At 31.2% G+C, this 23,443-nt stretch overlaps 4 protein-coding genes and 1 long non-coding RNA gene across 6 annotated transcripts; 1 reads left to right on the forward strand and 4 right to left on the reverse strand.

Annotated features, from left to right (window-relative positions):
• LOC111208810 lies at positions 1–3,509 on the forward strand. Its single transcript, XR_002660701.2, has 2 exons — positions 1–3,059; positions 3,201–3,509. It is a non-coding gene; the product is annotated as an uncharacterized LOC111208810 (long non-coding RNA).
• Positions 3,510–13,970: 10,461 nt separating this feature from the next.
• On the reverse strand, positions 13,971–15,294 carry LOC106379446 (NDR1/HIN1-like protein 6). Its single transcript, XM_013819397.3, has 2 exons — positions 14,660–15,294; positions 13,971–14,415 (listed from the first exon to the last, which is right to left on the reverse strand). Exons 1-2 carry the CDS (start codon positions 15,108–15,110, stop codon positions 14,120–14,122), a joined length of 747 nt encoding a protein of 248 aa, XP_013674851.1. The 5' UTR covers positions 15,111–15,294; the 3' UTR covers positions 13,971–14,119.
• Positions 15,295–16,482: 1,188 nt separating this feature from the next.
• On the reverse strand, positions 16,483–18,633 carry LOC106379447 (sm-like protein LSM8). Of its 2 annotated transcripts, XM_013819399.3 has the most exons (7): positions 18,479–18,561; positions 18,280–18,312; positions 18,140–18,194; positions 18,007–18,047; positions 17,836–17,910; positions 16,900–16,952; positions 16,483–16,812 (listed from the first exon to the last, which is right to left on the reverse strand). In XM_013819399.3, exons 3-7 carry the CDS (start codon positions 18,174–18,176, stop codon positions 16,722–16,724), a joined length of 297 nt encoding a protein of 98 aa, XP_013674853.1. In that variant the 5' UTR covers positions 18,177–18,194; positions 18,280–18,312; positions 18,479–18,561; the 3' UTR covers positions 16,483–16,721. The 2 variants fall into 2 exon arrangements, with proteins under 2 accessions (XP_013674853.1, XP_013674852.1); XM_013819398.3 differs by lacking the exon at positions 18,280–18,312 and having other exon boundaries at positions 18,479–18,633.
• Positions 18,634–20,930: 2,297 nt separating this feature from the next.
• BNAA02G12250D lies at positions 20,931–21,819 on the reverse strand. Its single transcript, XM_013821228.3, has one exon. It carries the CDS (start codon positions 21,626–21,628, stop codon positions 21,098–21,100), a length of 531 nt encoding a protein of 176 aa, XP_013676682.1. The 5' UTR covers positions 21,629–21,819; the 3' UTR covers positions 20,931–21,097.
• Positions 21,820–22,787: 968 nt separating this feature from the next.
• On the reverse strand, positions 22,788–23,372 carry LOC111202535 (DELLA protein RGA-like). Its single transcript, XM_022695371.2, has 2 exons — positions 23,193–23,372; positions 22,788–23,078 (listed from the first exon to the last, which is right to left on the reverse strand). Exons 1-2 carry the CDS (start codon positions 23,370–23,372, stop codon positions 22,788–22,790), a joined length of 471 nt encoding a protein of 156 aa, XP_022551092.2.
• Between the last annotated feature and the right edge of the window lie 71 nt (positions 23,373–23,443).

The following is a 23,443-nucleotide window of genomic DNA, read 5'->3' on the forward strand; positions in this document are numbered from 1 at the left end:
ATGATATAATACATATTATTGATAGGGTGCACGAAATATCCTTTTTATTAACGCTTGTCTACTCTCATCTCATCTGATACAATTATCAAACAGAATGAAAAATAAAGCAGAGGCATAAAGAAGGGAAATTGGGCTGTATAACCACCAAAAAAATTATAATTCAATCTATAACTAAAAACCCTATTTTTTCACTGTATCATGTGTCTTTTATATAATATTGCCGTATTGCCTTCTGTTGTAACCGGTAAAACCTGCAGAAAAAAAAATTAATAATCATTATATTTTAAAAATAATTTGTGTCCAGTAGAAAGTCACACATCCACACATAATTTTTTCTTCTTCTTCCCTGTTTCTTCGTGTTCCTCTCTCTCTCTCTCTCTCTCTCAAATTTCTATTTTTTTATACGACGAACACATAAATCTCTGTCACATAGCTTCAATCATCTCTACATGTACAACCAGCACAACCATCATCATCATCGTTTGTTTCATCGCCGCCACCGTATTTGCTCCGTCATCATCTCCATAATTTTTACCTTTCTTCTTTTTCGAGAAATTAAATCGTTTGATTCTCAGATTTGGGAGAGAGCAATGAGACGGACACGATTATCAGAGTTGATTTTTGCAAGAGTATAACATCTTTGCATTCTCGGTGGGTGGCTGAAGGGGAGGTTTCTCTGATTGTGAAATCGATGGTGTCTTGTTTGACGGAAGAGGAGACACGGCAACATGAAGTAACAACGGCCAGTTCTTCTTCCCAGATTTGTCTTGTTGTTTTCTACCTTTTTGTTACTATACTATTTTATTATGTTCTATTCCATTTGACGATTAATAAAGAGTGTTCTATTTTGTTTAAAAATATATTTTGTAATTTTCTTAATATCTAACTATCATTACATGTTTTGAATCTGTAAAAACCGTACTATGATTTATATTGTATAGTTTAATATTATATAATATGATTTAATATTGCATAATATTGCATACATTTTTATATTTTGATATTTGCGTTTAGGGTTTAGTGATTATAGTTTAGGGTTTACTAATTAGAAGGTGAGGGGTTATGGTTGGAGTCATTATTAACTTCTTTCATGCAATCATAGATATTTCATAATTTCACCAGTATGTACTATTCTATTTATTTTGTTCCATTCTATTTGGGTTTAGGGTTTATATTTGGATTTATGGTTTATATTTGGGTTTAGGTTCGCTGATTAGAGTTTAGGGTTTAGTATTTTAGGGGATGGGGTAGGGTTGGGATAAAGTTTAGGGTTCACTGATTAGAGTTGAGGATTTAGTATTGGAACTACATTTTCTCTATTTCTATTCTATATGACTCATGTAGAATGGTAATGTATTTTACTGGCATTTTAAAATTTGAGTTTAGTTTATGGAAAATTAGGGTTAAACACTGGTTAAGGTTTAGATTTTGATATTTGGGTTCATAGTTGTTCCATTCTATTTGGGTTTAGGGTTTATATTTGGATTTATGGTTTATATTTGGGTTTAGGTTCGCTGATTAGTGTTTAGGGTTTAGTATTTTAGGGGATGGGGTGGGGTTGGGATAAAGTTTAAGGTTCACTGATTAGAGTTGAGGATTTAGTATTGGAACTACATTTTCTCTATTTCTATTCTATATGACTCATGTAGAATGGTAATGTATTTTACTGGCATTTTAAAATTTGAGTTTAGTTTATGGAAAATTGGGGTTAAACACTGGTTAAGGTTTAGATTTTGATATTTGGGTTAACGTTTAGTGATTAGAGTATAGGGTTTAGGGTTTATTATTTAGAAGGTGAGGAGGTATGGTTGGGATCAATATTAACATCTTCCATAAAATCATAGACATTTCATATTTTCACCAATATGTACTATGTTGTTTATTTTGTTTCATTCTATTTGGGTTTAGGGTTTATGTTTTAGTTTAGGTTTTATATTTACGTAAGGGTTTAGCATTTAGAAGGTGACGGGGTATGTTTGAGGTTAACATTAATTTCTTCAATGCAATTATAGACATTTCATAATTTCTTCAATATATATTATGTTATTTAGTTTTTTCTATTTTATTTGGATTTTGGTTTAAAATTTAGATTTATTATTTATATTTGGGTTTAGGATTTATTGATTAGAGTTTATGATTTAGTATTTAGGGGTTAAGGTGTGATTAGAATAAGGTTTAGTATCTAGGGTTTGGGGTTGGGATATGTTTAGTATTACAGATTGTAGATTATGTTATATAATCTATACTATTTCGGTTATATGGAATAGAGCATTCGGTGTATGTGTATGTGACTAATAAAAGTGTAACGTGGATGATTCCTTTTTTCTAATGAAATAAGACTACGTGGACACACATAACACATTATTACCGGATAATGGCAAAGAGGAAGGGTATAACCGGATGAATTAGGGTGTAAATGTTAGTTTCTATATTATGTCAAAATCAATGTCACTCACTTAATTTCTCTTCTAAATATGGCTAGTTGGCAAATAAGCCCCATAAAGAAGAGGCACGAGATTTAAAACAAAAAAAAATTGATGGGTTCAAGAAAAATGGTTTATAACATTTTTTTAGTAGCTTGAGTTTGTGTGATCTTGGTAAAGTTACAATCGCTTTTTGAAGGACTGAGAAATTTGATCGTCGGTGTCAGAAAAAATGAAAACGATGATAAACAGTTACCATTTAGTGTACTATTCTATTTTATTGTGAAAAATAGAATATAATTTTTTTTCACAGTAAGTAATTATAAGTTATGTATTATTCTATTTTATTACGAAAACATAGAATAAATATATGATTTCACACTAATAGAATATGTGTTACTTTTTCTTCTTCTCCTTCCTTTATTCTTTTTCATCTAATTTGAGACTTTTTTATCCGTTAAAAACAATAAATTTCCGGTAAAAAATAGATAAACATTTTTGTACCAATTCTTGCATACACTATAGTATACTATTCTATTTTATGATGATATTATAGAATGTTAAAACCTCCTCCTCATCTTCTCCTCCCTCTCCTCCTTTGCTGCGAACAACGACCTCCTCTGCTCTTATCTTATTGTAACACCTCCTCCTCCTATTTTTATGTATTAATTTTGCTGTTATTCTACTTATAACACCGACATCACCACCACCATCAGCCTCCTCTTTTTCGCCTCAATTGTTTGACCCAATAACACGATCTGTGGAAAATCCCAACAGGCCGAGAACATTAGCGGAGGAACGACTTCTCGCGAGTTCTAGGAGAATGAAGCCGAGATTGACGGAGGAGGTTGAGATGATCGATATCTCCCGGTGGGAATAGGCCATAAAGGAAAGAGGGAGAGGGGAGGTGAGGACATTCCTAATCCTAGAGTGAGTACACACTACCTACGACTTCGACCTCGAACTTTGTTCTCTAATTCTCAATACTTAGCCCTTAATTTTAGTTCTTGTAACCCAATCTATTTGCTCACTGTATTTAATATACCTTTATTAATATATTAAAAGTCTATTTATTGTTGACTGGAATCTGATTGCATCCTTGTGTTCTAAAGATATTATTTTCCACATTATTTATTCCCTAATTTTTACAAAATAATCACTACCAAATTCCTAGTGTGGTTTTAGGATCCACGGCAATCACTTCTATCCATAACTTCATCACCACTATCGCTACCGGTTGTTCATCATAGCCACCATATTCTCCTTCACTACTGTCGCCACTAGTCGTTTCCTAACCTCCTCCAACCGTCTTATCTTCTTCTTCACCACGTGCCACCACATCCTCACCTCATCTCACCATTATATATACTATTTTTATGAGGATTTTCTCTCATAAACTTTTAAGTGTCCTATAAACAACAGCTGTAAATTTCTTCTAATTTTTCTATCTATTGTGATATCATGAAAATAACGTTAACAAATCTCAAGCAGTTTATTCTATACTGTAGAAACAAATGTAAAATAGAAACAATATGGTGTACAAGTTGTTGTAGTCGCGTGACAACTTACTCCTCATTCTTTCTATTTCAATATTTCATTATAGAACCATAGAAAATAAAATAAATTCACGTTAAGTTTTTTAATATATATTTCTGTGAACTAGTTGTTTGTATAATTTATTTGATATACTATTATATTTTATAATTTTCTATATAGAATGTATGTTGAAATTTAAAAGAAGCGTTATTACAACGACCACTCGCGAACAAGATCAAAAATATCATTTTTATATAGATTTCACATCCCACCATGTGATCATTACATGGCTATTCTCTTTATTTCTTCTTTCAGTATTTACATTCAATAAATTAACCCTTACGCATTATCCTGATTTTTTATTATCAAATATAACACAAAAGGTGGAATCACTTCGGTTCGGTCTGACTTGGTTTAAATACAGTGGTTGCATATTCGGGTACGAAAGAGTGCAATCACAGGAATGGACATTCGGTTATCCAATCGATTTCGGTTGGGGTCAATTCAGATTTGAATTTTTTTGGGAGAACAAATTTCGTCTCATTCAGATATTATAAAATTTTGTTTCAGTGTTGGTTCGGTTTATTCGGGGTCAGTTAGGGTATATTAGCACATTGGAAACCCGGTTGAACCGGTTTTAAGTTCAGGTTCGGTTCTAATTCGAGTTTCAGTTATCCATGTATTTATTTGTGACTCAGAAATACACATTTAAGTTCACAAACTTAAAAAATTTAAACAGTTTACATTAACAAAGGTTTGATGTTATGATTAAGAAGTGGTTGTTAAGAAGAGAGAAACATGAACAAAAGTTAAAATGAACAAATAACAACTCTATTAACATAGGAATATTATTTAAATTTAAAACAGTTTTGAAGTAAACTGAATTATATATTAAATGCAATTGTCAAAATATTAATTCTTAATATTCGACTAATTTTCAAATATATACATTAAAATATAAATACAAATATGAAATTATCCTTAAAATAACTTGTTAATTACTTCCAATGCCACCAAAAAACTACATTATCTTAATTTTTAGTATTTATTGTCTTTTGCAATAAAAGTAACCATAAACAAACTTAAATTGATCTTTAAACTAATTAATGTTAATCCACAAATTTATAAAGGTACTTAAACTGATTTCCTAACATAGCTAAATTGATTTCCGAACGACACAATTTGTCATTTTAATATAACTTTAGCGTTTTATAGTCATTCATATAGATATAACAAAAATTTGTCTTATTAAATTAGAATTACAAATATGAACTTACTCTTAAAATAAATTATTAATTACACTCAAATGCCACTGAGAAACTACATTATCCTAATTTTTATGGATTATCTTTGTGCAATTAAAGTAACCATAAACATACTTAAATTATTTTCAAACAAATTAATTTTAATCCACACACCCGATAAAATTTATAAAGTTACCTAAATTAATTTCTGAACATACCTAGATTGATTTATGAACGATCAAATTTACCATTTTATATAATTTAAGCATTTTCTAGTCATTCATATAGTACTCTCTCCGTTTCATAATATAATTTTTTTTACTTGAATACACAACAATTAAAACATTTGCCTTTTTAAAGGATAATATTATTAATAATATAACTTGAAAATAAGTTAACCAATCATAAATAATGCACTAAAATGTTATTGGTTAACCTACTTTCAATAAAGTTAAAGTACTTTCAAACTATCAAAACATCTTATATTTTGAAACATCAAAATTTCTCTAAAACATCTTATATTATGGAACGGAGGGAGTATATAACTAAAATATAAATGAATATGTAAATATATTTTTTACGTATATTTTCATATAAGTAATAGCTTAATTCAAATTCAGTATGATAATATTGAAGAGTATAAAATATATAGCACCAAATTTAAATAATATATATATATATAATCATACATTAAATTTTGATCCATAAAAAATGAAAACATATTCGTATGGATACATTCTAAAAAAATGTAGGTGGTATAGTTGATGGTTCAAAAATAAATAAATTCCTCAATGTAAACTATAAAATTATTAGATTTAGAAATGTCATATTAAACAATTATTTAATATGGATAAATTTTAAAAATATATATTACTATTTATATAAAAAAACATTTATTTATAAAAAAATGAAAATAAACACCCACGCGGATCAAGTTCTAGTTTCATATTATGTTTTTGGATTTGCTTTCTAGTTTCTATCATTTCTGATCAAACAAAGGGAAAAAAACTTGTGATTTAGTAAGTACTCAGTATATATATGGAAGGTGTTAATTACGCGAAGAAAAGTATAGCTATAGAATGTTGAATGACGCAGAGAAAACGAGATTGGTGGGTTTGGGGGCATTTAATCTTCCCCAGCAGATCATCCGCTGATGAATAGAGTTTTGGATTTAGATATTATGGAAGGAGTGTCTCGTCCCGAAGCTTCCTGGCTTTCAGAGGAGAATTCAAGCTCTTCCGAGGTATGATTTTCTCCAGACTGGAACAGCAAGTGTTTAGTTGTAATGTAAGCAATCTGACTTGGTATTAGTAAACATTATTCGCACTTGAAAAGAAAATATGTATCTATTGTTTGATTTTCTTATTATTTTTCCTTGACAATTAAAATGAGAAAAGTTAATAAGCTTTCAGCTAGAGAATTTTGAATGTAAAACCAACAAAACCCTTGGGGATTCAAACTTCATCGAGAGGATCTATTTTCTTGTGTAATAAAATCAAAATACAAAGGGATTCAACGACGAGAGAGTGTATCAAATGCTTTGGCGAGGGCAGACAAACAAGTTCTAGTTTCTTCTCAACTAGAGCTTTCTGTTTTCTGTTTTTTGTTTAGACATCTTAAAGGAATGACTAGAATTATATGACAGAACATGAATATGAGTAAGAAAAATTAAAAATAGAGTTGAGATATTTTCTTCATGATGAAGTAAGGCACCATTCATAGCTGTTCCTATACTTGTACTCCCAAGGTTCTTAAGAATCAGATGAGACTTGATAAGCAAATCATTCTCCTAATCACACCTCAGTCTACCTTCTTGCAGAGGCGTGCTCACCCTTATAACAAAGAGGCAACCGCCTTAGGCCCCTCATTTTCAACTGAAATTTAAGGCCCCAATTTTATAAAATTCATTAGGTTATGGACTTATGAGAATGATTAACTTATGTTTTATGTATTTATGGAGTTAAGTCGTTTTATGTATAATTGTATAACTTTTTTTCTACCATAATTTTCAAACCAAAAAAAATATTCTTAAACTCTTTTCTAATCATTTTATTACCTCCATTCATATTATATGTATTTCAGTTCTTAACTTATTGTTATTAAACTCAATAATAATTATTATAGTATAACATCCAAATTCTAAAGAATTTATAAGTATGCTCAAACAAATCTGAAAATTCGTAATAAAACAAACAATGCATGGTATGGTGTTTAATAAACTTTCTTTTTTGGATCAAAGTTAATAAACTTTATGTTCTAGTATTTAAACATCTAGAAGATCAGAAATAAGCTTATTCTTGCTTTAAGATGAATCTTTACTGCTCCTAATTCAGCTTAAAAAATATTTTCTAGAAAATATATATTAGAAAAGTATATTTTTGCCTCAGGCCCCTCAAAGCTTAAGCACGGCTCTGCCTTCTTGTTCTCACACAATGCACTGCAACAATCGAAAACAAAAACTGATAACACACTATAAAAAAAGTAACTTATTACCTGCACGCCTTTGACTTGCATTTGTTGAATAAACTCTGTAAACACCTGTTGCAAAAAAAAAAAAAAACAACTTTTTGAAACACACGAACTATACTCCAGAACTTTCAAAGTTTGATATAATCTTCACAGAAATACCCATTCAGATATTTCCAAACTTACTCACAGCTAATAACCCTAGAATTTTCAAGATAAATCCATCATGTTTAGTATAGTACCAAAACCATACAAATTGCGAAGCTTTTTAATAAAACAATAAAAATCATCTATATATTAATCCTGAAGCATTGATTAAATGACAGCTTTGAAGAGCAAGTTTACGTGTCAAATTGGAAGCGCTTCTCAGTATTCTTTTTTAATTGGACTGACTTTATTAAGATTGTTAAAAGATTGACATTAAATGGACCATTCAATATTTTACTATATATCATCAACTTAGAATATGAAAATAAATAAATATTAAACCCTTTCCTTTGATGTTTGCTCATTTAATGTATTAAAAATAAAAACATAATTATTTTTAAGGAAAGGAAGAGTGAAAAATGAAGATGAAGACAAATGGATTCCTACAAATTTTACATATTTGTATGTACAACTAGGGTTGGCCCGTAGTAGGGCGGGATATACTTTCCTTGTGCTTTATGTTAGTATTTTTGTATGATTTTTATTGTTTGTGTTTTAGGTTTGCATCTGCAAGAGATGTGTATGATAATAATTTTTGTCACTTAAAAAGTTTTAATTGAGAGATTATATGTGATAAGATATATTTTGCTTGTTTACAATAGTTGTTTCTATATGAAAGAGTTGTGGCTTCGTTATGTTGTGAGGGCTTCAAATGGTGTTCATGTTGTTTCTTTTTACAAAAATTTGATCTCATATTCGGTTCGTTGTTTGTGGTTTGTAAAGGAGAACCTATACATATATTTCCTTTTATACATATGCTTTAAATTATTAAGTTATACAATGCGAAAATAGATTATTTATTATAATAAAAATTACTTAAAATAGGTAGGTAAAAGAAAACCTCTACAATTTGTAACTTTTATAAATAAATAAAAATAATAATTAGGGTTTCAAAATAAATGATACTGATTAATTTTAAATTTTGATTTGACATTGAATTTATTATAATTTTTTTTTACTTAGCTATATCTTATTAGTAAATAACTATTTTTTTTATTTTATTAAATAAAAAAACTATTTATTTTATTTATTAGATATTATAAATTAATTTAAAATAATTACTTTATATAAAAATATTTAAAAATTACTCTACATTTAGATTGAATAACATTTAATGAATAGAAGTTCTAAATTTAGTACAAATATATTAATATAACTAAATTTATTAATTCTGTTAGTTTAGATAAATTATAATGTATTTTTAGCGATGTACAATGTTAAAGGATTTTTGTATTCTTTTTATATTATTCACATGTACGTAATTTTTAGAAACGATAAAAATATTTTATATTTATTTTAAATTAATTTTAATATATATTTAAATTATTAAAAATGATAAGATAAGATAGGATAAGATAATACGATATCTATATACATTCTATGTGTTATCGAAATTATCTTCTTCCTATGATGTTAAAATATTAAATATATGTATTAATATAACCTGATTTATAAATTTTATTTTTTAAAATTTTGTTAAAATTTCATTCATGATTTTCAAAATTAATTTTCTTGTATTCAATTGACAAAAAGTATCTTGTGTTCACAATGTACCATTCGATATAAAATTATCAGATATATTTTGTGTTCAAAATGTACCATTTAATAAATATTTATGGAATAATTATATAAAATTGTATTAAAATAGTTGGTTAGATGTTAATTAAACAAAAGTTATGGAAGATTTTATAATTCTCTAAATAATTTGCTGACATGTCGGTTTTTCCATCATCTATTAGAAATAATTGTGTACTCATTGTTCAATGTTTCAAACGAATATTCAGTTTCAAACATATTACACCACATTCAAAAAAAGTTTCAAACCCACGTTGTATTAAGGAAAATTGCCACAAATACCACATTTATAATACCACTTTTCATGTTTACACTAATCACTTTTACCCTCACTTTTAATGAAAGGTAAAATACACTTATACCCTTAAGGTTAACTAATCTAGACTTAGGGTTTAGAGTTGAGGGGTGGAGTAGGGTTTTTGGAATGGGAAATTTAGGATTCTAATAAATATATAAATAAATACTTAAAAGTATATAAAAAAAATTAAAAAATAGTTTCAAACATAATTTTCGATTTTCAAAAAAAAATTTGAAATAAAAATAAAAAAAATTATAAAAAAAAATTATAAAAAAGTTCAAAATTGAAAAAGTATAATTCAAAAACATAAAAAAAATTATTTTTTTATTTTTTTTATTTTTTTATTTTTTTATTTTTACTTAAATAATGATTTATTATGTATATAAATAACAAAGATATAATAGTCTTTTGCCACTTAATGAAAAATGTATTTTTGAAAATGTTCTTGTAGTGGTGGTAAAAATGAAAAGTGGTAAAGATGTAATTTACCCGTGTAATTTATTGATCAAAGATGATCACATCACATGTTTACAACAATAACAGAGAAGAGTAAACAACTTGCACTAAAAGTCTTAAACAAACACATATTGAACTCAAGTTGAATTAAATACAAAAAGGAACCAAAATACACTCAGCTATTTCACGTGGAGTAGACGTACGTGTTTCAAGTGCTACTTTCAGTTCCCGCAAATTTACAGAAACAACTATTGCATTGCACACGGTCATCTTCTTTTTGGATAAAAGAATGCCCATACTTTTGCTCTATGAGCAATTAATTACCTTGGTTTTGTTGGAAGAACAGAGCTTGTTGGTCTTTCAGTTTTTTTTCTTCTATTTCCAGAAAGAGAAGGTTCTGAAGCTACTTCTCCTTGAATCTCATCGTTAAGCATTGTTTTGATTATAAGAAGATCCATCTGCAAAAACGAAAACAGGCACAATCAGTTATTTATAAACACTTAAATCACTGCAAAACTTAATCTCTTATCTATAAAGAGTCTTTGTGCATATATATAGGACAGACTTTAGAGAGAAAAAAAAATAGAAATAAAATTAACGCGATGGAATATAAAACAGATAAGCATGATCCGGGTCACGAAAGATCAAAGCGTCCATCTAAAACATGATCATCTTGGATAGAGAAATATTTTCATAGTGATTTAGGGGAGGAAATCAGTCAACAGAGGAAGCCAATTAAGGTCTGTCTCTAAGAATCATCTGGTAACTTGGAGCAGTCAGACTGCAACGACCCAAAGAAAACTTCATGAAAAGTGAAAGCCAAAAGGTTTCCAAAGAAGAAGTATGATATGTAACGTACGTTTCCTGAGGCTGTAAGCAAGCTAAAGTGGAAATAATTCACTGGTGAGAACGTGGATGGAGCTGAAGAGGAAACCAATCGGCTTCGGTGCAACATTAGAACGATGTCTTGATGATGGAAGATAAGCGACTGCATCGACAGAATTTTTTGGAAAAGCCGATAGCTTTATGCCTCGTGAAATGGAGCTCAAAATCTCTGATAGAAACCTGACTTGTGAGGATTAGGAAGTTTGTGGTAGATGGAGCGATTAGAGAAGTATGATAAGAGATATAGAGAAGATGGTTTGGAGAGGAGGAATAGGTACCTATTTATAGTCTTAGCTAGACTGACTCGCCGATGGATGATCGCATTCAAGGCTAGATTGTGGGTGTTTGAATTAATGAGGATTAAACACGACGAACAAATATCTGGGTGCGTTAATCAGATGAAGATCAAAAGCAGCCTTAAAACAAAGAGGAGAGACGAAGAAGCTTCTTCGCGTAATTAGAATTAGGGTTAGAGACGCACCCTGTTTCTTCCGGCCGCTTACAACATGAAAAAAACTAAAGCCCAAAACCCTTTGAGAAAGGCTCACCCCTCACAGATTGCTTAACAACTAAAGAGCACATCACGTCCTGGATCCATAACGACTAAAGCCAACAATACCTCTGAATAAATGATGCGCTTCGTTTCATACAAAATGGACGTGTGTCAGGGAGTGAGTTTCCACGTGGATAACCTAGAAGTGAGACCAACAATTTTTTATATATATAGATGTTACAGAATAGTTTGAGCAAAACTTGGTTGCATAACCTATAAAATGTAGATGTCACATTTTCTCGCTAAACTTTTAAAATATATTTTCCAGTCAAAACCCGAAAATCGCAATTTTCTATCAAAACTGGAAAATCGCAGTTTCCCATCAAACCTAAAAACAAATTTCTGGTCAAAACTAAAAAAAATCTTGTTATCCCGCAAAACTAGAAATCACATTTTTCCACCATACTAGAAAATCTCAATTTCCCGTAAAAATTAAAAAATTGCAATTTCCGTTAAAAATTGGAAAATAGCATTTTCATGTCAAAACCGAAAGTCGTGTTTTCCAGTTAAAGCTAAAAATCGTGTTTTCATGGCAAAACTATAAAATCACATTTTCTTCTAAAACCGGAAATCACATTTTTGCACCAAAACTAAAAAAATTGTGTTTTCCAGCAAAACCATGTAATCACATGTTCCACTAAAACAATAAAATCGAAATTTTCCGCCAAAACCATAAAATCACGTTTTCTCGGCAAAATTGTACAATCATATTTTTTTTTGTCAAAACCGCAAATGTGTGTTTTCCGTCAAAATCAAATTTTTCATCAAACCCTGCAAAATTGTGTTTTCCGCAAAAAGTAAAATTAATTTTAGATATATTATTTGAATATTATAATTAATACATTACTAAGAATAAATACTATGCATTTTTAGTCTTTTTAACTAATAGTATTCAAATGCTATTATAAAATCAAAAACTAACAACTTAGCATATAACAATCCTCTTGCATCTGCCTCCAAACTCGTTCCAACTCCATTAATTACAATGTCATGCAACTGTCTATACTAACATGAAATTTGATTTATATTCTATTTGTTACAAACTATAGGATATACTATATTACTTCACAACCAGTGTTCATCTTCTCTGATACGCTACATGTTTATAAATGTTATCTTCCTTCATGATCTCCACTGCTTCTTCTTTGTATTCTTCTTTTTCTTATTCTTAACAATGATTTGCTTTAGATTTTGTATAACTGAAACAAACTTTTTCTATGCTCATCTTTGGCGTCATACTCCGATGAACTTTTCGCTAATTCTTAAATGTGACACCACTGATCAAACATTCGTGAATCAAAGCGTTTGGGTGTGAGAAACATGACCAAGGTATTTCCATCCGTTTTACTTGTAATATATAACATACCCTACTATGTGCTCCTCATGTGTATTTGGTGAATCATAATTTTTTGTGTTATAAATGTAGGAACCATAGAGAAACTGATGTGTAAAAATAATAAGAACATAATTCTAAATTACAACACCGAAATAAACTGATAAAGAAGAATTGCATAGTCGAGATGATAAATTTGTTTCCTTAAATCTTTAAACACCATATAGTACGACGGTTTTATAGTGCTCATATTCCCATGATACAATTGCAGTGTTTCTATCTTCCAACACCAAAGATAGAATCTATCAAACCTTTTTATGTGTTGTAACCTCATACACAGATTAAAAGAATATCATATGGAGGATTTGATATGAGTTGACAACTTAATTTTTTCAGAATGAAAAGAGGGTGCCTTTTTTATAGTCCATATGGTCAACAAGAAGCATAAAGTGGAGATTTTAAAATTGATTCTCACATTAATTATTTTGAAAAATATTAAAACACATATTACAAGGAAATCATAACTGATTTTTTGTATGCTTAATTGTCTATAATAATGATATTAATATCATAAACTAAAATTAATATTATTTTTACTTTGTCAACAAAATTTAAAGTAGAATTTGTAACAAAAGAATAATCTTTTGACGAGTATGTCCATTTACCAAATTCTGAAACTCAAAATTCGGGTTCGGTCCAATATCTCTTTTTTATATTACAATGTGTGACATCTTAGAAATGTCATTTTAAACTTTACAAGTAACCCACTTTAAACTTACATTTCTCATTCAACCATCTTCGATTTTTATATGTGGTTACACTAGTTTATAGCCGGTTATTCCGATGAACGTGTTCGCTCAGAAACTTATCGAAAAATGATCTTAAACCATTTTGTCAAAAACGAGTTCCATAAAGTGTGATTCCCCTCCTTTAATCTACTTTTTTTTTCTTGTTTCATGAAGATTGATTTTCTACGTTTCCTAGAAAGCAATTATTCGTAACAAAAACCAGTAATTTGTATAACAAGGGTCTGACACAAGAGTGTAGCTTAAAAGGAGAGTTTAATGAAAATATGAATTACAAAAAATGAAAACACAATACAATACCTTACCAAATGACAAATCGAATACCTAAGAAACAGAATTATAGCCTGAGCCTAAACTTGCAGCTACTACTTTGAATCTTAATAACATTATTTGCAGCCAAACTATCCACAAATACACCACATCGAACCAGGAATCTCACCTCCATCAGCTTCAACTTCCCGAATTTGATTCGAACCGGCTGGTCAACTCTTAATCTCAATGGTATATTCCCGGTTGTTTGTTGCTGCTCTTCTAATGTTGACATTATACCCGTTGCATCCTGAGTTTGGCCAGACATTTGTACGTCTATAACTGTGGTATTTTCATGTCCCTGATAGAATTTTGGCAACGATCCTACAAACGAAACAGACAAAATGGATAAATCAGTTTGTATATTTCTTTAAAACATTAAATCGTTTGTATAAAGTTTTGAAACCAAAAAAAAAGAGAGAAAAGTTTTGAAACCATCCAAGTGCCAAACCAACCCAAAGGAAAGCGAACCGGAACGAACCGGATTATACTGATATTTTGAAATTTTGAAGAGGAAGCAACGTAATCTAAAATATATTAAACCGGAATAAACCAAATGCGCACTTACCCTCGCTGAGTTTGGTTTCGTTGTACCACACGGTAATCTCGCTCCCATCTTCATAGTAAATCCCGATCTTCTCGTTCGGATTCTTAGCGGTTATAGTCACGTTAAAAGCCGTGGACAAACTCGAGTCTTGGTTAAGTGCAAACTGGGTGAGCTGCAGCCGGTCAATAGAGTAATCCGGTAGCTTCGGTTTAAGTACAAGGTAGAGTATACCAATCGTCGCGCCTACTGCAACAACAAGGAGAAAGAGAAGGCAGAGTGTGTAACACACGCACCTGCAGCAACAGCTTCTTCCTCTCTTCCTCGGCGGAGCCAACGGTGCGTATGTGGACCGTTGGGTCAATGTTCTTTTGGCCGGGTCTCCTTGTTCTGATCTAGAGGCAGCACGTGGTACCAGAGGAGCCGATGGTCGCGCTGATGAGGCGTCCGGATGTATTTTCGGGTGACGAGACATTTTGGAGAATTCTTGATCACACAAATGTTGTGTTTGTAGATCTTGTTTAGGGGTTAGGGTAATATAAGGAAGGAGATGTGACTTTGAAATATGGGGATTTAAGGTCAACACGGTAAGAGTATTTCAATGGAAAGACAATCTTTTAAGATTTTATTTAGTTACAAGTTTATATTATAACCTATTTTGTTCGAAAGGAAATGAATCTATGGTTTTTGTCTACCTATATAATTTTATGTTTCCATACAATATCTCACACGTGTTTATGAATTTGTTTTTGTGTTTCAGATAGCGGCCATATATGGGATTTAATTTGAACTCATAAAAAATATCTAAGTTTTAGTAGGGTAGGTAGCAAATATTTTATGTAATTTATATATGTGAACTTGCAATAGATGGCAAAAAATATGACTATTTAGGGAAGCAACCATACCTTATCACACAATTTAATTAAACTTTATCTATTTGATATCATTCCTTTCTAAATGATGTTTTTTTCTTTCCTTTTGATATTTTCTCTTTAGTCTTTTACTCTTTATTTCTTAAATCTTTTCTTCTAATCTTTTTTTTTCTTCGTCTTATCTCTTCTCAAATACTTCTTTTTTTTAAATTTCCTTTACTTGTTTCTAAACTGTAAAAAAAAATTGAACACATGTACACATCAAATCAATATTTTCAGAATAGCACATAATTTTAAACTAGAAATAAAATTGAGCACGTTTTCGATTATGTTGATGTCTCGAGTTTTATTTTGTTGATGCTAGTGACGATATATTGTGGTTGCCTAGCATCATTATAAAATAATAATTTATGGATACTTTGATTCGGAGGTATACAAATAAAGTCAAAATACATTTGTTGACCTAATCTCCTTAGACTTTAGGGATCAGTGTTCTCATGCATTCCGTCATGGCTCAATTTTTTATATATCTTCTTAAAATGCAACTGGATTTTGTTTTCATTAAATTACAATTCGCAACATATTCGACATAAACAACTATTAATGATTTTTTTTTTGTGTGTGTTGACGTATTATATTTATATATCATCGTCGGAACGTTAAACAAACCTTTCTATAAGACTATTTTCTGTTCTTTAAGTGGTCTTTTTCGCATTTGAGAAATGATAACTGATACTCCTGTTTCAAATAGTTGAATTTAAAATTTTTCAAAACCGATTAAAAATTTTCTAACTTTTATTCAGTTTATTATAAGTAAAGTTAATTCAACTAATAAAAAAATTATACTCCAAAATATAAATAGTAACCAACATCAAATTATGCATAAAAAGTTGAAAAAAAATCACTTAAAATAAAAAACAAAAAATATTTTTTTTTTTATCAACACAAAAAATATTCTAAAACATCACTTAAAAATGAAATGAAGAGAGTAGTAAATTTCCTCATAAGTTTTGTATTCGCTTACAGGATTGGAATCAAAAGCTTACTAAAACATGATTAATAAATAAAAGATCATAACACTAGAATATCGCAAAAGAAAGCTTGCGTTTGCGGTTTGGGATACACAAAACAGATAGATAGCAAGACAAACTAATTCAAATTGTTCACAATCTTGTCTTTGTTCAGGCTTTGTCGTACATCATTACTATTTTCAATCAATGCACGACGGGTTTCAAAGGATGAGCTCTTAGTTTCGAAAAGTCCAGACTAGCATCGAGCTCTTCGTCTAGCTCCCCAATAACACCTCTGATCAAACATAACAATTGTAGCGTTAGATAATCAATCAATCAATCGATGATGGGTCAACATGGAAATGTGAGGATGAGATTTTACATGTTGTCGCCTCTGATAATGTACAAACCCAACACAAGTTGTTGTACTCCTTCCTGGTATATCAAGACACGTAAAACACCAACACATCAAAAAATGAAAACCAAAGTAAGATGTCTCAATGCTCAATCATTAACTTAGAAGTGACTTTGTTAATGTTTGAAACCATACACCTTTTTTCCTAACATGGTTTAGACAGAAACAACACGGAATGGAAAGATGTATCTCCTAGTATCCATCATTTTGATAAAAGCATCTCTTGATGCAAACAAGGAAACAGACACAAAGCAAAGCCTTTAAGCCTCTTCAAGAAAACAAAAGGAAGTGTTCATTCATATATACACACTGTGGATAAAGATTTGACTTACCTAGACTAGGTAAAGCTTGTCAAAAATGAACTCCCAATATTTTCCAATCAATTATGACATTGATTAATAGCATTAAATCGGTTTCTGTGCAAGCTCCATTTCAACACATATTGTAGCTGCCCACACTTATCTAATTTTATGTCCTTCCATTCAGACAAAGTATTGCAGGAACCAGCCTATCTTAAATGTACATTCCTTAATATTCTGTTGAAAAGATGGCAGTACAGCAAATAAATCAAGCAATGTGCATTATTGGAAAAGACGTACGACCAACTAATGACATAATATCAGACAAAGAAAGGTGCTCTGACAAGTAACAAAGGTTAAAACTAGAATCCAAGTGAGCTTGCCCCTCTATCTTTCCAGTCTTATCAGTTCACTACTCAAAGAATTTGGAGCGCTAACACATCACAGAAACGTGACGAAAATGACTCCATGGCTAGACCACTCAAGAAGAATAGCCATCAGGTCATAGACCGGCTAATAATAGTAGAGAATAGTGTTTGCACCCATTTGATTGTGTGATAAGGGGAAAAAGTTCAGATGAAATACTCAAAAAAGAGAAGCTTACCTTTGTGGAAAAGACGCGTTCATGAGATTCATCCAGAATTATATTAGTCGCCTGGTCAAAACCTTTGAGAACTCCCTGATAATTTTTTAACAGAAAAATCAAGTTCTCTTTGCTAAGTTATTTGCTTTTGAAATCAATAAAACAAAAAGAAGTTAATAATAATAACATTACCACAATGTTGCGTCCATCGTTTGTAATAACCGAAATGATCTCTGCAACACAACCCAAAAGATGAGATTTTCAGACAACCCATGGGACAGAACATCAAGAGTGGTGATTAGTGAGAAGAAAAAAGACAACTTACGATCGACAAGAGACTCAAGTCCAGTAGTTGTTGCCATGCGAACAGTTGAAAAGACCTGAAAGGGATACTTAAATGTTTCAGCGAGAAATTCATCGAACAGTTGGTGGGCAGTACGGATCTCAACAGAGTCTATAACAAACCGGATATGATCTTTCTGTTACGTTTACGTGAACCTAGAATTACAAGAAAATCAAAAGATACTTCCATCTTAATTCGACCCAAATCGAGAAAAAATTCACGAAGGGAAACAAATATAAAAATTGGATATGGCTCCTGGAATTATCAAATCAAATAGGAGGGCTTTAATGGATTCATGAAATCGAGAGAGAAAGACTCTACCTTTGCTGCTTCCGAATGTAAACCCCTTTTGCTTCTGAGTGTTAAAGCCCTAAACCCCAAATCCCCTCCCCCCTCGTCACTGTTTTCTGAAAACTCGGCCGTGTTTTGCTTTGTGTTTTTGAACCCAAACCAGCAACCAAACCGGAAAAATTCGGGATCATGGATCAATATGGTTTGACCGGGTTTAATTTAGTTCAACCAAATTCAATTTTATGATATAAGTAATATATATATATTCTTTATAAAAATATCATATTAAATAAAATGTTTCAATAACCAAAATATTTTAAAATTACCAAAACACAACTGAAAATGTAATATAAGTTATAAAATAAGTTCAAATATAGAATTAATACGAAAAACATATTTAAACTTCAGTTTTCAAGTCACCATCACTCTAAGTCTTCTTTAACTTCGAAACAAATCGTGTAAAGTAAGTTTTTATATTCTAGTGTAATGAGAAACAAGAATAAGTACAATGCTTTGCTTTTTATACAAATTTAGAATTTCATGAATGTTAATGCTTAAATTATTAAAGTCCTTAGCACAAATGAACTTGTAATAATATTTAAACAAAGTGAGAAGTAGCATAAACAATAGTTTGACGTGAAGATTTAAAATTTGTGAATTTTGTGATTTGTGAGTTACAGAGCCGACAAAAGAAAAAAAATAAATTACAGCATTGTTTTATTAATTTTTTACAACTTTATTTTTAATTTTGAAAAAAAACAAGAAAAGTTAACTATTTTGTTAACAAATTAATGGTTCACATATGGACCCTGTTTTGGCCTGTTCATTGGTCCCCTGTTTCCGGATTTTTAACGATTTAGTATGGATTTTTAACCGGTTTAATTTTAGCTGGGTTTTGCTATTAATCCAACACAGACTGGTCTTCGGTTCTTGGTTTAACCCAATCATACCGTTGGTCGGTCCGGTTTTAAAAACACTGCTTTAGATATGATCAAGTTAAACAACTCAAATAATTTTTAATAAAACATGTTAAAAAAATTTAATTCTCACCAATATTTAGAACAAACCTAAAATTAGTTTTTTTCCAAAATAACATAGAAGAAATAAAAAAAATGACCAAATGAGGTTTCATTAAAAGATAAAAGAAAATATTATACATATTTTATAGACATATAAATATTAATAAACATTTAAATAAATAGTAAAGAAATTTACCTTTTAATTTTCGTAAAACTTTTTTTTTTCAATTCGAACTTTTTGATTTTTTTCTAATTTCTTTTTAAAATTTTCTTTTCTGAAAATTTTGTTTTGAAATCCGAAAATTCTTTTTGAAACTATTTTAAAAATTATATATTTTTTTTAAAAGTCCTAAACCTTCAAAACTCCAATCCTTACATCTAAACTCTAAAATCTAAATTAGTTAACCCTAGAAATATTAATGTTTTTTACCTTTTTAATTAAATATTATTTAACTATTTTAACCTTTATGTGCTGTATTTATAATATATATATATATGTTTATATATATGTGTGAAATCAGCAACGGATTTTCCCCATAGAACCTGGCCAATTTCTAGACAGTTGGAGTTGGTAGATCTCTTTTGGGCATGGCACTCATCCTCATCTGTTTCTTTCGCTTATGTATTTGAATGTTTGTATGAACGTATCATTTCGCAAGTTGGGTTTTAAAAACTTTACATATGTATGGACGCACTCTGTTCTATAAACATTATGATCCTTTCTTAGCTAGCTAATGCTAACCGTCTTGTTGTAACTATAATCTTCTTTTGTTGTGTGATGAGACAGTTTAGGATCGCACCATGGATCAAAGACATGTGTTCACATAATCAACTGTGTACAAAGCTAAGGAGAAAAATTATACGCAGAGTATGGGAGGTTGAAATTGCACCTTGTGTTACCCAAAAAGCAAAACAAAGTCTACACAAATCTAAACCAGGACAATTCAGGTACGAATCTGACATAAAACAAGCTACAATCAAAATGAAAAATAGAAAAAGGACTAGAAGAAACCGAGATAGCATAATAGCTGTTACTATTTGAATTAGTGGAATGTGAAAGAAGGCTCTAAGGAATCGTAATTGCTTAGGGAGGATTACAGAGCGGAGAGCCTTTGTGTAATCGTAATTGCTAGGCAATGGATGCTTCTGCTTACCACACCTTGACCCAGGTGTGCCTTTTAAAACACAGCTAAGATTTCCTAATTGTTTATCCTCATTCAAAAACCTCAAGCTTAAAGTTCTTTCACATACAAAAGAAGACAACTAAACTAATCAATAAGAAAACAAAAAATAGATACCGTTTTGATGAAAACAAAGTCTACATGATCAGACCATTGTAACTTCAGCTCCTAAACGAGCAACATGGGTATACATGAACAAACCATAAAGTATCAGGTCTTAAACGAGACACATTGGTGTCAAGATAATAGATGCAGACAAATTATAAACATGCACTACACAAATCGTAAAGCACTGATAGTTCAGTATATTAGCTTTAGATAAATCCATACAAGACTCGATTTTACTAACAGGCAACATAGATTGACGATAATACGCAGAAACTGAATTCACAAAAGGATCCATTTTTTTTACTGTTTGGGTAATAAGATAACAACAACAACCTATAGAATTAAGCAGCTTCCTTCACAGGAGCTGGATCTGGGATCTTGACGTACCCCAACTTCTTCAAGCTAGCCGCATCAGATTCCTCGTTCTCGTAATCATCTTCCTCGAAATCGTATCCGTGGCGGTTCACGACGATAGCCCAAACGAGGTACATGGTAGCTGCGGTTAGGGCACCGCATCCGACGCCGAATAAGAGACCCACCACGACGCTGAGGATGTCCCTGATGTTATCGGAGAAGGGTAATTGAGGGCGATCCTCTCGGATCTGAGGCTTCTCGGCGGCGGAAGGGAGGAATCCGTGACGGCGGTTGACGAAGATAGGGTGGGGATAAAGACGGCGGATCGTGAAGACGGTGACGAATTGAGGGGAGGGGAGATGGGATTGGGATTCGAGGTTAGGGTTTTCTGGGGTTATTGAGAGGGAATAGGAGGAGATGAGGAAGGTTTTGCAAGGACGAGCGGCGATGATTGAAAGGGAGGAGACGATGATCGCGAGGAGGAGGAGGAGGAGGGAAGAGGATGATGACGATGCCATTGTTGTGTGTTTGACTTCTTCCTTGCTTTGAAACAAAAGACGATCTACCTGGAGATTTCGTGAACAAGATTATTACGATGTTTTGTACTTCTATTTTATTACAAAAAGCCCATTTATTATTATGTTTGACTTTGACCATTAACGTCCTCTTAATAATGTTATCTTCGAGATATCTCGTAAATGCGAATCATTCTTCTCAATCTAAAACTATCTTTACCAACTAAGGAAAATTCGTTGCAAAAATAACTTTAAATTGTTGTAGATTTTTCGTACACTCCATTGTCCATTTGTCCATATAAAAATTTTCATCTCCGAATAAAGTGGCAACTGACTCGCTTTTGTATTCGTCGTTCCCATTAAACTAATAACACATTTCAGTATGCTATACCATATTTATCCCAAAAATACATCCTGATTTTTCCATGATCCATCTGTAAAACATCGTCGACCTAAAATAGCCAGTATTATCGCCTCTACTGATGAACGGGTTTGGTTGATTTTTCGTGTAAGTGAATTCTGCCTAAAGTAAAAACTCTCTTTCCATTAATTTAAAAGTTTCTTTAGTCGTCCTTTCCATATCAATGCTTGATCATATAACCACAAAAGCCAATGTTACTATTCTTCAAAGCTCATTTTCTTTTTGTGAGAATTTCTTCTCCACTTAGAGCCATGAATAATTTTATATTACAAAATCAGTCCACGATTTTAAGTGGTAAGACCCACAATAAAGGAGAAACATTTTTGACTCAACCAAATTAAATCTAAAAGAACAATTTAGTAAAGAATTATTTTTTAGACCACACGCTCATTTATCAAAGGGTTAATTTGCTAAATGATTATACTGAGGAAAATATTAGTTTTGTAGTAATAGAATAAAGAGAAATATGAAGAGAAAGGAGGAAGAGAAGATTATATGGTTAGTTGGTAAAATATAGTTTTTTGTTATAAGATCTTAATGTCTTTTTTGGGTTAAAGGTTAAAACTTATTATATAATCTTTTGTGAAAATTTTCCTATTAAATTTAACTTAAATACATAATAGAAATTGAAGAAAAAGTAAAGTTTAGGAATCATCGGAAAATCATTTAGGTGAATATATAAATATTAGCAGATAACTGGAGATGTATGTAGTATTTGAAAGTATTTGCAAAGTTGGTTATTTAGTGTGTATGGTTTGCTAAATTAACCCTCAGACGGTAGATCCACCGCACGAGAGTGTTGGCGAAGTACGTAGCAACCTTCCTCATGGCTCCGGCTTGGGACACAGCTAAGAACCCAATCTGCTTAACCAGAGCTTCGGCTATAGTAAACTTGCTGTTCTTTATGGCTTCAGCACAGGCCATAAGCGAGTGGACTAGATGTACACCGTTGTTTTGCGTATCGACTAGGATTACAGGTCTTGACGCACTAGCAGTTGTTGTCGTTATTGTTGTTCTTATGACTCCGCCAATCTGCTAAGCCGGCGATGGAGATGTAACCACTGAAATGGGAGAAAGAATAACTGGGTCCAAACCATTAGACCCAGACGTACCGGTGAATTAATCTCCGTGAGCATATTATCAGGCCATGAGGTTCCACTGGTAGTGAACAGTATCCATCGCGAAGTGAGCTAAACCATCTTGTTGAACATTACCCATCATCGCCTCTAACTGCTTGAGTTTCAAAGCAACCTCTTGTGATCTCGATGACCTTACCTTGTAACCTAACACACCGAGATGCTCGTGTTCTTCTTCTTTCTTCACCATCATTATCTTGTTTTTATCAAAGAAAATGTCTGTGAATTGAAAAGAAGAAGCAAGAACTCGTAAAGTTTTTG

Source organism: Brassica napus, chromosome A2, assembly GCF_020379485.1.
Source record: "Brassica napus cultivar Da-Ae chromosome A2, Da-Ae, whole genome shotgun sequence".
In the NCBI taxonomy this organism is placed as follows: Eukaryota; Viridiplantae; Streptophyta; class Magnoliopsida; order Brassicales; family Brassicaceae; genus Brassica; species Brassica napus.